The 14,335-nt window shown below is 50.5% G+C and overlaps 1 protein-coding gene across 5 annotated transcripts in view; it reads left to right on the plus strand.

Annotated features, from left to right (window-relative positions):
- The window catches only part of LOC146427470 (protein CEPU-1), a 347,801-nt gene that overhangs the window by 312,652 nt on the left and 20,814 nt on the right, over positions 1-14,335 (plus strand). For all 5 annotated transcript variants that reach the window (XM_085081651.1, XM_085081654.1, XM_085081650.1 and 2 more), the window contains one exon: positions 8,070-8,195. In XM_085081651.1, coding sequence (XP_084937777.1) covers positions 8,070-8,195 — 126 coding nt within the window. The remainder of the gene's footprint in view (positions 1-8,069; positions 8,196-14,335) is intronic.

A 14,335-nucleotide genomic window follows, 5' to 3' on the forward strand; every position in this document is an offset into this window, starting at 1 on the left:
GTGCTCCCTGCCTGATCCATTAATTTGTAACTGGAATCAAAGGCAAAGATGGGAAGAAGCCCAAGCAGAAGTAAAAGCCCTGTCTGGAGTATGTGGGGCACCTGGAAGAGCTGGAGCTCAGGAAGGATGGGAGGAAAGGGCTGTCTGGGGACAGGCAGTGATGGCAATGGAGGGATATAAATAAATAAACAAGGCAAAAAGAGCATGGATAGACTCAGAGATCCAAATAAATTCAATCAAAACTCGTAGCTTTTGCTCGGTTCCACATTAACACCACGAATCTCGATGGGTTTTGAAGTAAAGCTACAGTGGGTCCAGCGTGGCATTTTGGGAAGCACAGCTCATGCTCCTGCGAGAGTGGGAGAGCTGTGTGCTCCGCCTGGGCACAGGCTGGAGGCTCCTTGAATTAGCTGAGTGTCAGCGTGGAAGTGTAATCACAAACACTTACTTTGTGCTCCAGCCCAGGGAGAGGGAGCACGAGCGTGAGAGCGCCGAGATAAGAACAAATATGCAAGAGCGTAGTGTGTTTTTAATGGAAGGGAGATTTATTTCTCTCTCTGTCTTTTTAAGCCTCTAGATAGATCATAAAAAAACCCAGCCCAACCCACACACAACCTGTCTGCCTGAAATAGCCGAAATGTAATTTAAAGAGCATCATTTTAACTAATACTTCACTTCAGAGACACCTGCCCTATATTCATTGGAGATGCAGGCTGCATTAGAGCATCTGATTTATCTTTGGAAAGGATGTTTGAGCTCCTTTGTTCCTGTCAGGTCCCTTTTGAGGCATAAAGTGGCACAGGGGTGGTTCGGCAAGCTCAGCCCTTGGTGTGATGCCCGCTCTGCATGGACAGAGAGTTGGATGGGCACAGGGAGAGCAGGATGGGGAGCAGGAGGGTGAGGCATGGCCACTCTGGCTGGTTTGAGGAGAGGAGCTGGGGGTTTGTGCAGATTCTAGCAGGACAGCTTGTGTTGATGGATCAGATGAGCAATGTCATGGATATTTGCTGTTGGTTGGGAGACTCCAGGCTGGCTGGGAGGGGCATTTGCTGGTAGATCCACTTGAGACACATGTCCTAAACCAGATCAGTGTATCTCATCTAAAGTGAGTCCTACCTAAACATGTCATGGCTGGCAGGACTGTCCCCACACAGAAATCTCCCCACCCCCATTCCTGTGGGCAAAGGCTCTGGGTATCCTATAATTTCATATGTTGTTGTCTTTTTAATGAGCTTGCAAGGATGAGAAATTCTTGTCATTATGCTGATGGAGAGATGAGACCCAACGAGACTGAGGGTTTTGCCAGGAGCACTCTGGCGGAGCCAGCATCCATCCATCCTTCTCTGCACTTATTGACCCGCAGCAAGGAGCCTTCTCTGTCATTAAAAATAAAGGAAATTCCACAAATCATTATTTTCTCCTAGGGTGTGACTCGCTGGAGGAAAGGACCCACTGTTAGCCTGCATCCCTCAGGTCCCACGCTGGTCATAGCCAGCCCCAAGCTGGGGGACAGCTATTGAGGGTCAGGAAATGTGGGGATGGCTTTGAGGAAAGACAGGGAGAGGACAGCTGCTGTGAAATCCCTCAGTCGCCCTTTCTGATCCGAAGTTCACTTGTAATATTTTCCCCGACTCGGGTTGCTAATGCGTTTTGTTCTCCAGAGTGTGCGTGGCCCGACTTCCCGCGCAGCCTTTAATTAGTTTCTGGATGATGACATCTCCACCGAGAATCATCTCGTCGTGTCCCTCCAATCTCGGGGGGAGATAAAGGAATCTAATAAAGACATTCAGCATTTCGAGGTGATGGGTTTGACAAGCTTTGTATTAACCACGAGTCGCGTTCAAACTTTCTGGGGTGCTGTCGGCTCGCTCTGGCTCGTCCCCACACTGGGATTTTCCCAAGGGTCTGATGGAGACTTCCCAGTGGAATGAGAGGAGCTGGGGACCCTGAGTCCCCTGAGCAGGGTGTGACAGAGTCACTGTCACTTTGATGGTCACTGTGGAGGCAGTTGTGAGAGAGGCTGTCTTGCCTTGAGGAGAGGTGTCAATAACGCTGGAAAAATGATGCAGGTGTCTTAAGGGTTTGAGATCCTTCAATTTTCTGCCTTTCATGAGGCGTTGCTTGGCTTGCAGGGGGAATCCCAGGTGGCTCAGGGTGCAAAAACTGGAAACTAGATCTGTGCAGCGTGTGTGGAGTTGAAAATGAGATCTGTCTAGACAGGGAGCTGAACTGCCAAACACTCCTTGTTTGGCTGCATTTCTTGGTGGATAATAATGGAAGAACTTTGCTTTTATGTCTTTTTTCTTGTTTTCTTTTCATTCGGCATCATTAGACTCATTCTAAAGGAAGCAATGAAGTCCAGAGCAGTGCCACGACTTCCTTTGGGCATTGTAACATGAATGCAGAACTCCCAAACCTGAGGGAGGGATTCTGCCTCCTCTTAAACCTGCTTATTAATTGTCATGCAAAGGAACTCCTGTTTGATTCCCCACTGGTGTGGGGCTTGGTATCTTCCTTTTTGTGGTAGGAAAAAGCCTGCAGATCTCTCTAGAGTCTCATAAGCTGGGGAGTGAATCTAGCGTGGCAGCACCCTGACTCCTTAGGGAGCCACTCTTGATCCAGGCTGGTGACCTGGACCAAGCCAGAATTCAGGGAAAAATCCTTGTGCTTGAGACCTGACTCTGCTATTGTGCCACATTTATTCTGGTGTATCCCTTGTTGACTGCAGTAGTATTGCTGATTTATGCTGTCGTAAGTGGAATCAGATTGGGCTCCCTTTTGGCACTTAGCTATAAAGTTTGTCTGCAGAAACCCTGCTGTTTATGCGGTGAATTATACTCGCGTTCACAAATACTTTACTAATGAATGATTGGGAACGTCTTGTTTCCCCCTCCTCCTCTGAATTATTATGATGCTGTGCTGTATAACCTGCTGCAGAGACGGGCGTAAAAAATCTCGTGTCCTCCAAGCTTCCCCGCAACAGGAGCTCTTACCTATTTGGGAAATCATTTAGACACATTTCGGTGCCGTATGACACATCTCATTACACCTCGCTTTAGAACCAGCAATTGTCATTAGTTATTTATTAATTGCTTATTAAGGTCGTTATGTATGTCCTCTTTGTGTCCAGCCTTCTTTCTTCATGCTTTTGGCTGCTGTCAGGTTCGTGAAGAGGGGGATCAATCCTTCAGCAAAGCTGTGCTGAACCTGGGAAGGGGGTGATGGTGCCAAACCAGGGTTCAGGCAGCCCTGGGGAGCAGGATGGGCACCCAAAAGGGGTTTTTGTATAAATCTTTGTGACTGAGCAAGCTCTGAGACTGTGTTTGCCCTTCCTCACACCTTTGGACAGGCTCAAAACGGTTCCTGAGCGGGGCTGAAATGATGGAAGGATGATATGAAGGAAGGATGATACAAAGAAAGGATGATATGACAGAAGGACGAAGTCCTCTCTGCTTTTCTCTTAGATATAATTGTGTTAGAGCAGCACAAACTGATTTAAAAGCCCATTATGATACACCTGTAATTGAAGGCGCAGGGCTCTCAATTTGCTCCCTGAAGGCAGAAAGCTTTGGAAACAAAGAGGGAGAAGGCACAGTGGAGGTGCCTGGCACTGTGGCAGTCAGCACTGCACCTCCTCCTGTCCTGGCAGCTGCAAAATGCTCTGGTTACAACCTGGAGGAGTCTTGGAGCCTGACGTTGGGGTCGCTGGTTTTGGTACATCCTGGCTGGCTTTGGTAGCCCCTGGCTGGCTTTGGTAGCCGCTCAGCTGCTGAGGGTGGGCTCAGTTTGATTCACAGCATTGCTGTGCAGGGATAGGACACCCAGGAGTCCCCCTCAGTGAATCCCAGAGGCAGCAAACTCTGTGAAACCCAGGGAAGTCTGTGTGTGACAGCAGTAAGAAGCTGTTATTAAAAGCAGGAGCAGCGTCAGGCTGATGCTCAGGAAGCTGCCAGTGCACATCACAGATCGCCTGCAGAACGCAAGTCTGACTCTCCCTCTTTTTCTTTCTTCCAGACACTTTTATAGTTGTTCTTTGTTGTTGCCTTTGATCTGGAGCAGATGTTGCTCGTGCTGGAAGATGGAGGTTTGCATGTTTTATGAAGGAGAAGCAGGGCTGGGAGAGCCTGCTGGTTCCCAGGCTGTGCCAGGGGCTGAGACCCCTTGGCTGGGACAAGCAGCTGCTCCCAGTCCCACACCAGAAGGGGTTTGTGGGTCTGGAAGGTCACAGATGTATTTCTGAACTACTTTCTTGGCTCCCAAAAGTGGGTAGAAAAGGGGTGGTTAAGGCAAAAAAATGTAATTGCCCCTTGTAGAAGGAAGAGCCAACTTGATGAGGCTCATTTGAAGTCCTCTTGCCAGTCTGAGGTGGAGAGGCCGTTCCAGATGCACACTCCCCTCAGCCTGATGCGTGGCTGAAATTTGGGGTGCCTGGGTGTCAGGAGAGAGGGGGGGACACAGGGTCAGGGAGAGGAAAGCCCAGGCAAGCAGCACAGTCAGTGCATGCCAGGAAGGTGGGTGGGGAGGTGGTGATGATGATGATGATGATGATGAAGATGGCAGGGCCTGAGAGAGGAGGCAAAGCTGGGGATGTTCGTGCAATATGGGATGAGTTATAAAAGGCAGCTGGAGGAATAATCAGGGAAAGCATCAGTCCTGCAGCAGGTGCCATGGGAGAGGCAGCAGAGGAGGTGGCAGAAATGCCAGGGGAGTCCCACCACATTCCCTGGCTGTGAAGATCTGCCGTGGGATACAGGCATGGAATCAGTGAGGTGCACACCTGTGCTGGCTCGGGAGCTGGTGTTTGGAGGTGAAAGCATAGCTGGGATGTCGTCTGTGCCAGTGGCAGGAGGGCGTCTGTGCGCCAGGGAATAGATCTGTGTCGGCAAGCACATATGCTTGGATCCAGAAAGACATCTATCACCTGACTGAACACCCTCGAACGTGCCGCTCACCATATGGTTTGGTTAAATATTTAAGCAAGCTGCTTTCTGTCCCGGGGACTCCTTGTCTGTTGGGCACAGCGTTGGGGCAAACTGGGAGCATCCCCTGGGGGCTGAGAGCACCCACAGACCTTCCCCAGCACCATGGCAAGGGTGGAGGGGGGAAAAAGAAGGATTTGGATCAATAAAGCACCAACCTGCCTCTGGGGAAATCTGTGCTGTGTCACCAGAGCAGCTTGGCCAACACTGCCATGTTTAATCACTCGCGAGCAAGAGAGATGCTGAACACAAAAGGACTGCCCGCAAGGAGAGGTTCCCGCCTGGGAAGCCTGCATTTACTTAGCTTTATTTATTCATTCATTCCCAAAGGGGCACAGCTCCATCTGCATCCTGCTTTCGGCAGAGGAAATGTCTCCTCTGCCCCACTGCTGCAGAAATGCCAAGTGCTGGTGAAAGTCCTTTAATGCAGAGGGAATGGGAGCACCGGTGACTGTTAAATAATACTAAATAATACACTTGGATCATTTATTTATTAAGTTTTCCCTCCCCAGTCTAGTAAAAGACTTACAACACACCTGTTGGGTCTCCAGAAAGGCATTTGGAATAGTTTGTGTGGTTAAATATTCAAATATTTAATTAGCATACAGTAACCACCGTGTTAAATCCTACCACTGCATAGACAATTCCAGAGTTAGTTAACAGCTTCGGTGACGTTTCTCTGGTTTGCTTCCCAGATGCTCCTGCTTCCTCTCATTCCAGATGGGACACAGTAAATTGCATTTCTCTCAAAGTGTCCCAAGCTTGCCAGAGTATGGTAAACTTTTTCCCTGTGGCATGAGCAGCTCAAGCTGTTTTTTGTAGAATTAAAGGGTTGGGATGGAAGGAACCTTAAACACCCTCTAGTTCCACCCCCTACCATGAGCAGGGACATCTTCCACTATCCCAGGTTGTTCCAAACCCTGTCCAACCTGGCCTTGAACCCTTCCAGAAATGGCGCAATCACAGCTTCTCTGGAAAACCTGTGCCAGGGCCTCACCATCCTGACAGTAAAACGCTTCTTATATCTGTTCTAAATCAATCTTCCTCAGGTTAAAGCCATTCCCCTTTGTCCTCTCAATCAAACCCAAGTTCAAGTTGTTTTAATTATGTTTTATAACCTGGTCAGTAGATTTTTGTCTCTCACCTGGGTGGGTGCAAATGTGTCTGTGCAGTCCCACAGTAGCAGTGTAAAGTCTGACTTGTTTTTTTTTTAAAGCCTCTGCAAAACAAGCTGAATTGGGTCGATGTGGATTCAGCAGTTAAAAACATCAGAAAGGTTCCTCTGTGATGCAGCAAACAGCACATTAAAGATGCTGGATTCTGCTTTAGTTTTCATGGGACTTAGAGCTGCAAGCTCTTGCTGCTTTCCAGGCAAAAGTGGGCAATCATTGCGCCTCTGCTTGTCTCTCCCCACCTCCCCAAAATGACAGTGCTAATACCCCCTTGGCCCGTTTTTGTTGTCCAGACTGTAAGCTCTGTGTTTTGAAAGCACACTTGGATTTCCTGGCTGGCAGTCCCAGCCTCCCCAGGAACACAGCAGAGCAATCATAACGACGTTGTAATTAATTGCTTCTCCTCAACGGACCTGGCCATGGGCAGAGCATTCCCAGCTCTGGGTGGTCCCACGAGGCATGTGCTGTCCCCTTAGTGACACTGAAGCATATTAATATTTCTTTAGGTGTTGTCTTTGTGCCCTCCATGCTGCCCCAGGGCCTTCTCTGTTTGGGAGCATCTGATCCAGAGTTGTTCTCCAGTGCATGATTAGCAGATTAGCCATCGTGCCCAGAGCAGCAAAAAAATGAACTCCCAGAAGCCCTTCAAAACAGAGAATAATTCATTACCCACCTTGATTTCCACTTAAAATGTACTTTAACTACACTTCCAACTACAAACCCTAAATCACCATCATGTTCACAAAAAATCCATCATTTTTTATTTTATTGCACGGCACTGGCATGACATAATCCCTTCCAGAGCGTCTTGGAGTGCTTTACGGATCAATAAATTACTTACCTGCACAGCAGAGGCATTGCGTGCAAGGCCATTGCAGTCATTCCGCCTTGGCGCAGCCTGGGAAGGTGTGGGAGGTGGGGAGAGGCAGGGAAGGGATGCTCAGCAATGGGGTCCAAGCCAGGAATTGGGGTGTTGGGCTGCAGCTCCGAGTGGGGTGATGGATGGGGCTCTCCCAGCAAGGGTGGGAGGTGATTTGTGACTCTCCTGCAGAGCGCTGCAGCAGGGTGCCAATCCCTGCTAGGCTCTGGAAAAGCCTGGGAATAAACCCAGGAAGGTGTTGGTGTTTATTATGTTCTGCAGGTGCAGGCTGATAACAGCAGCTAAAGGTTTTCCCTTTCCATTCTCACCACAGGTCTCCCAGAACCCCCAGCCCTCCCCAGCAGCCACATCGTGTCCTCTGCTCATGCAGCAGCAGGAGCTGAGTGCTCCCTGCTTGCTCCTCACCCCTTCCCAGCCCCCTCCTCATCACCCCATGCTGTACCTGTGTCCCTCCTGGGTCTGACTGGCTCCTGGGCGCTCAGGGTGGCAGTGCCACTGCAGTGGGATGGCTTTCATCCCCATGGAATTTCCCTTCCTTCGCGTGGTGGTCCAGTCTAGAGGCTCCTCAGCAGGCTCTGTCTTCATGCCCAGCTCCTCTGGGTGCCCCGGAGGTTACAAGGGCCTGGCAGAGAGGCTGCACAGCTGCAGGAAAAGCTGCAGGAGTTTGAAGGGGGTGAAAGGTGTTTTCTCGGGAAGATGCAGCTCTGCTGGGAAGGGTTTGTCATGGCTAAGAGGACACAAGAAATGCTGGAAGTAGGGTAGGAAGAAGTACTGTCTCTCGCTCCACAGAGGAGCTTCTCAAGCCTCCCTAAAATGACTGCATCCCCTCTGGCTGCAGTTTCTTCCCACTTCAGCTGTGCCTTCTCTGCCCACTCTTTTCCTTGTTCATTCCTGTCAAGTCAGATGAGACTGACGGGCTACTGCATAGCTTGTCAAGGTGGAGGAAGGATGGAAATTCAGCCTCCTTCACCCACAGTTTAAGATTTGAGTTGGAGCAGAACCAGTTTCATTTTCCTTCTCCTCTTTGTGTCATTGCAGTGTCTCCAAAAATCACCGAGATCTCTTCCGACATCTCCATCAACGAGGGCGGCAATGTCAGCCTCACCTGCATAGCCACGGGCAGGCCAGACCCAACAATCACCTGGAGACACATCTCACCCAAAGGTAAGAACCAAACGTTACCAGAAATATTTTAGGAAGGTCACAGCATCTTTTTGAGCAGCTGGGGAGGCGTCGGTGGCTCGTTCAGTCGCAAAGAGAAGGTGAAAAGCACTGGAAAGATGTGACTTAACAGAGGACTTGGTGATTTTGGTGGAGGAACATCCACCTTGGTGGTCTGGAAGAGGAGCTGGTGGTTTTGGTTGTGAGGAGAACTGGCTGTAGGTTCCAGGTTGGGATTGTCGTGCTTAGAGATTCGTAGGATCAGGGAATATCCTCAGCTGGAAGGAACAGACAAGGATCATGGAGTTCCTGCATGGGGCACTTGTGTTGCACATTGAATGTGCTTGTCTGGTCATGTTTTGAAAGGTTTTCAGGCAACTCTTACAGGTTGCTTCAAAGGAGGATTGTAAATAGTGCAAATGAGCAGGAAAACACACAAAGCATTAATTGGTGGCCTTGTTAATTGGTAAGCAAACCCTCAGCAGAACTGTGTGGGTGTGACTGCTGGGAAGCAAAATCCCAGGCGTTCAGGAGCGTGTAATTTCAAAACCCTTTCCCAGCTGCTTTTTGGCACTTGTTTTGCATTTTGCTGCCCCGTGATTCCCAGGTGGCCGCGAGCTTCTCATGGGTGAGCTGGGGATGAGATCCGGAGGCTCCGGGTGGGATGAGCCGTGCGGCCAAGCGGCAACGCCTGCCTCTGATCCCCTGATCCTGTCTAAGCGCTTCAGTTCCACCTCAGAGTCGTGTTTCCCCAGAGGTTTTACCAACGTGGGCTGTTGTTCCAGACAACTGCCTTGAGTTCTCCTCGGGGACTCCTGGCCAGGCTGTCCGGCAGCCGAAGGAGCCGGGCAGGGGCGGCAGTGACGGATGGCGCCGTGGCTGCTCTCCCTGCTCAGCTCCTGACGGGGGCTGCGGTGTCTCGCTGCAGCTCCATTGATTTTTTGCTATTTGTCTGCGCTGGAGCGAAGGGCTGGGCCAGATCCATCACTCTCCAAAGCCCAGGCAGAGCGAGCTGAGTCGGCGGCATCTCAGCCCCTTCCCTTGACAGCAGCCTCTAAAAACCATTCCCCCAGAGCACAAGTTGGCTTATCCACCGTAGGTGGCTTTGGTCAGGGTCTGTGCATGGATCCGTGTGCTCCTCCCCATCCTGAGTGTCTCCATGGAATCGAAGTTGCTGTCACTGTGTGTCACCACCAGGCAGCATTTATGGTCAAGGCAGTCCATGTGTTCCCACCTTGAAGCCTTTTCTTCCTACTCTTCCCCTTGTCTACCCTGACAGCATGTTTTTGTTTTGCTCAGCCTCCTCAGCACTTGTTTTTCACAGGCATCTTGTTTTTCCACAGCCCCACTCTCCTTCCCACATCCCCTCCTGCTTCCCAGAACCCTTGTCTCCCACTCCCATGCCCCTCGTTGCCTTCTCCCACACACCATCCATCCTCTCCTAACCAGGCTCCTGGCTCCTGATGCCTCTGTCTTTCACAAGGGCCATTCTCTGTGTTTGCTGCCATTCAGCAGGTTTTTTCCCCCAGGGAATCTTTACCTGCGCTTGAACCAGATGTTTCCATTTTACTTAGGACTTAGCTGCTATGGAAACTGAGGATGCACCAGGAGAGGAAGAGTGAGCTAATCAGAAATTACCTGTGGCGCTGTGTAATTTGCAGCAGCAGCTCTTTCCTGATTTTGGCCATGATTAGGCATTCTGCTTTCAAAACTCAAAGGGAACAAATGATCACAGAGATTTACCAGAGCCTGGTCTCCTGCTGATGGAGGGTGCTGAGCCCAGAGGTGGCCCAGGACAACTTCCATGGTTGCCTATCTCTGTGGGCACCCCCTCTGTTTCTAGGTCTGCCAGGCCACCAAGGGGAACCTCTGCTTCTCCATTTTGCATTCACCACACACAGCAAAGATGAAGGTTGGGAGTGTGAGGACTGAAATGAGAGTCAGGGAAAATGCATAGAGGTGCTATAGCAGATGCTGGGATGGTATCCCTTTTCCTGGTAGGATATATTCTAATTTAGAGAGCTGGGGACAAGCAAAACCCACAGCTTGCTGCTGGCCCCTCTTGGTTGCTGCTCTGCTACTCATCCCACGGGAAGTCTCAAGCAAGCTGCCTGCTGTGCCTTCTCACCGTTTTCCTCCATCTCTCTTGAAGTGGTGGAGAAAAGGGGTGAGGGAGAATAGATTGAGGGAATGGTGGTGCATAATTTGAGGGTTTACACAGCAGGTGGGGACGTGGCTCTCAGTGGCACTGCCTGGGACAGGCTGTGACAGTGCTGAGTGTGCCAGGCATGGCCACCTTGGGAGCTGAAGGACTGTCCCCATGCTGACACTGGCGAGTGCTGCTCTGTGCAAAGACACTTCACAGGTCTTATGATTTCCTTGGCAGCCCAATGTGAACCTCTTGGTGGGAAATGGAGCAAGTAAGAGTGTTTGCTCACCAGGGAGTGCAGGGCAGGCCCTTCAGAGGATTTACACCGAGAACAGCCCAGCTCCCTGATGACTGATCTCACTTGAGACCCTTTTCCAGCCACTCCAGGCTCCTCTGCCTGCTCGGCTCTTCTGCCTCTGCTCCGATGAATTTGCATCCAGTGGCTTGTGCTGGTAAACTCTGCTGAATTTTCCTGTCTGCAGTTGTTGCCATGTTCTGGGAGCTGTTAATCCTCTTTTTGAGGCTCTGTTCAGTTTGGGGACTGGAGGAGTTCCTGCAGCTGGAATGAGGAGAACATTTTCATGGTATTACTCAAGAGCTGAGTGAACCTGAGCAACATAATTTTCTGCTTCTGATTTTGTAAATCACGGGAGGCTTGGCCCCACTGGTGCCTCCATCAATTCTCAGAACCTTGGTCCTACCTGTGCCCATCCTCATCCTCCTGCATGAGCAAAAGCAGGCTGCTGGCTCTGGAAAAGTGTTTTGTGAACCTGGGGACAGCCCAGCCAAGGTGTGCTACAGCCTATCTTCTGTCCCTCTGCCTCACTCCACTCTGTCCTATTTTATTTCTTCTCCCAGTAATGCTGTATTAACCCACAGCAGCTCCTGTTAGTGCAGCTGAACAGATTGAGATGGAAAAAGAAGTGAAGCTCGTGGAGTCACAGCTTCTTCTGCCTCAGCAGAGGAGGCTTAACAGCTTTGAGGCTCCATCTGAGCTTGGATGTTCCAACTGGCACCACAAGTGCCAGCAGAGCTGCCAGGCACTGGGGCTTCAAAACTCAGCTCACTGAAGCCACAGCAAGGTGCCAAGCTCTGGCATGGGATGGGGTAGCTCTCCTGGGCACCCCAGCCCCTTGGGATGGCAATTAAGAGAGGCACCTTCAGCAGGGTGAAGGGAGGGAGCAGGCAAAGAGGGAGAGAACTGTGTAGATCACAGTGGCCTGGGTGTAACACCCAGCAGGAAGGCAGCAGCATCTGCCCAGAGGAGGTGGAAGTTGTGTAGACTTGGGCTCAGGGGTCTGAAAGGCAGCACTCTGTGTGCCCATAAACATTCATTTTGCACCCTTGGGTGCTGAGCATGTCCCTGTTTCCAAGGCTTTGGCTGGATTACAGTCCTGGCCTTGCGGTGCCAATGCTGTCTGTAAACTGTGGAGGTCTTCTAGTTAACAGCCTGGTTTTGGTCACTCAGGTGTTTCCATAGTTACTGGGCTTTTATTTATTTTTTGGGGGTAACTCCGATGTTGTCATGGTGATTGTCATATTGTCAGACCAGTTTTCATCTCTCAGAGGATGAAGGTTGGGATTTCTTGGCTAGGAAAACACACACTATCCCAGGCCAGCGGGCTCAGGGTGACACCAAGGCACTGGCAGAGAGGTTGGCACTATGGTGAACCATCCAGGGGATATTTATCCATGCTGCAGACACAGGACTCGTCATACCTCCCCTTAAGCTTGGGAAATGCCCAAGGGAATTGAAGTGAGGGATCTTCCAGGAGGGGTGAAGGCTCAGCAGCCTCTGTCCCAGGAGGAGCAGGCAGAGCTTAGCAGTAATGATGAGAAGGGCTCTGTGGGCAGGCAAGTGGGGTTATGGTGCCATGACAGGGCCAGGAGCACAACAAAAGGGTGTAAAACTGGGTGTGTGCATGTGGATCTCTCCACTGGCTCATCCAGCACCACTCTGCCACACACAGACATCCTGAGCCAGAGGCTGCATCCAAGTCGTCATCCTTAATGACCCTTGATGGACTTTTCTGCCATGGTTTTGTCTAATTGCTTTTTGATTATTGCTGTAGTATGATGGATTCTGGTGTGAGGCTTAAGACAGCGGCTGCCAGGGTAGGAAAACATTATGGTTTGGCTGATGGTGTATTTACTTGTGAGAGGTCTGATCGAGAGGTCTCTGTAGGGGGAATCCCTCATTAATCTCAGGATTAAGCTGGGTGCTGAAAGCTGGATCCTGTGTGGAGCCAGAGTCCTGAGCTGAGGCCGAGCTGTCAGTTGTGCCTCAGTGCTACAAGGCAGAGACTGAGGAGATGTTTAGAGGATCCTGATGTGGCCACATCCCGGATATCCCCCCTGATCAGTCCGTTTAACCTGCACGGCCTCCCTGGAAGAGGTACAATCACATCCCTTGTCTCCCAGAACTGCGGGAGGATAAATACATTCCAGACGTGAGGCACTCAGATGCAGCAGTAATCACAGCTCGTATATGCACTTAAGATAGATGAGACACGGTGGCCTGATGTGGCAGAGGTCTCATGAGATCATCTGTCTATACATCAGCAGCAAACCAGCAAGGGGACTCTGGGAGAAACCTGGTATATTTGGATATATTGATTCTCCCTGGCTCTTGGCAAGGCTTAAAACAAGAGGACAAACATCTGCAAAATATATCCAGCTTGAAGAGGTGCTTGTCCCTGGGAAGGGGACACATCTTCATATCTCAGAGGTTTGTCCATTAGCACATTGCCTGCTGTCTTCATCCTTCCAGGATCCTTCCTGGAGAGGAAGCAGGGGATATTGTAGGTTGGACATCAGATCTGGAGCCCAGCTGGGAGGCACAGGGAGAATCCACTTGGGTGGGAAAATCTCTGCCTGCTTCTGTGCTGCTTTGTTCCTCTTCTGATCAGCTCCACGTGCTGTGAGATTGCTTCTGTTAGCCTGGCCTTGTGTCACCTCATTAACTGATGACCAGAGAGCTGTGTCCTCTGCTGCCCCTTTAGCAGGGAAATGCCTCTCGGAGGGAGCAGATGGTTTCTGTAAGGCTCCCTCTGTGTTCATCCCAGTCTTGTGTCTCTGTTCTGCCTCTTGTCTGCTTCGGAGATTTGGTTTGAGCCAACACGAGTGGTGTGTCCAAGAAGGGAAGTGAGTGGTCCTGCTGTGTGATGGAGCACAGAGGCCAGCTGAGCTGCAGGATGGGATGGGATGGGATGGGATGGGATGGGATGGGATGGGATGGGATGGGATAGGATGGCCACCATGCTGTACATCCTGTCCCACCTCACTTTATTGCATGTGTCCCTCCTGTCTGCTGGTGGCCTGCTGATTCAACAGAGGTTTAACCAACCCACTTGATGGCCAAGCACCTCACCCTCCTTCCAAGAGGCAGTTGCAGGCCTAATCTCCACTGCATTAACTGGAGCATTTCAACCAGCTCCAATCCTGTCGGCAGCTCAACCGTCCCCTTGTTTACTGTTGAAATAATTACTGCTTTGCCATAATATTAGCTCTGAGCCGTGACTCCATTACCATTATCGCCGGAATATTACCCATTTATTATCTCCCAGCAACCCTGGAAGATGAACACTAGGCTTCAGAGACCAATTGTTTTACAACAGACAGGATCTTGGTGTGCATTGTTTAATGAGGTAAACTACATTATAGCCAGCATTAATTTGGCTGCGGTGCTCTCCACTAAATCATTGTTAACCTGTAAATCTGCCACCGCTTTTGATACTCGTTTAATCAGTGTGTGCTGGACAGAGCAGCTGGGCAAAGGGTCAGCAGTGGTCCAGCTCTGCTTGTATCATGTAGGGTGTACAAACAGGGGAGATAAATAGGTTGAAGTGGCCATGAAGAAGCAGGATTTTGGGATGGACACTGGTTTGGTGTGTGGTTGTGGTGAGAGAGGCAGCTGGCATTGCCATGGGTTGCTTGAGAAGATTGTGGATGTGTGTGACCACCAGCAAGATCCTGACAGGAGCAGGGGGAATAT

This window comes from Lichenostomus cassidix, chromosome 24, assembly GCF_008360975.1.
Source record: "Lichenostomus cassidix isolate B80296 chromosome 24, HeHo_3.0, whole genome shotgun sequence".
Classification (NCBI taxonomy): Eukaryota; Metazoa; Chordata; class Aves; order Passeriformes; family Meliphagidae; genus Lichenostomus; species Lichenostomus cassidix.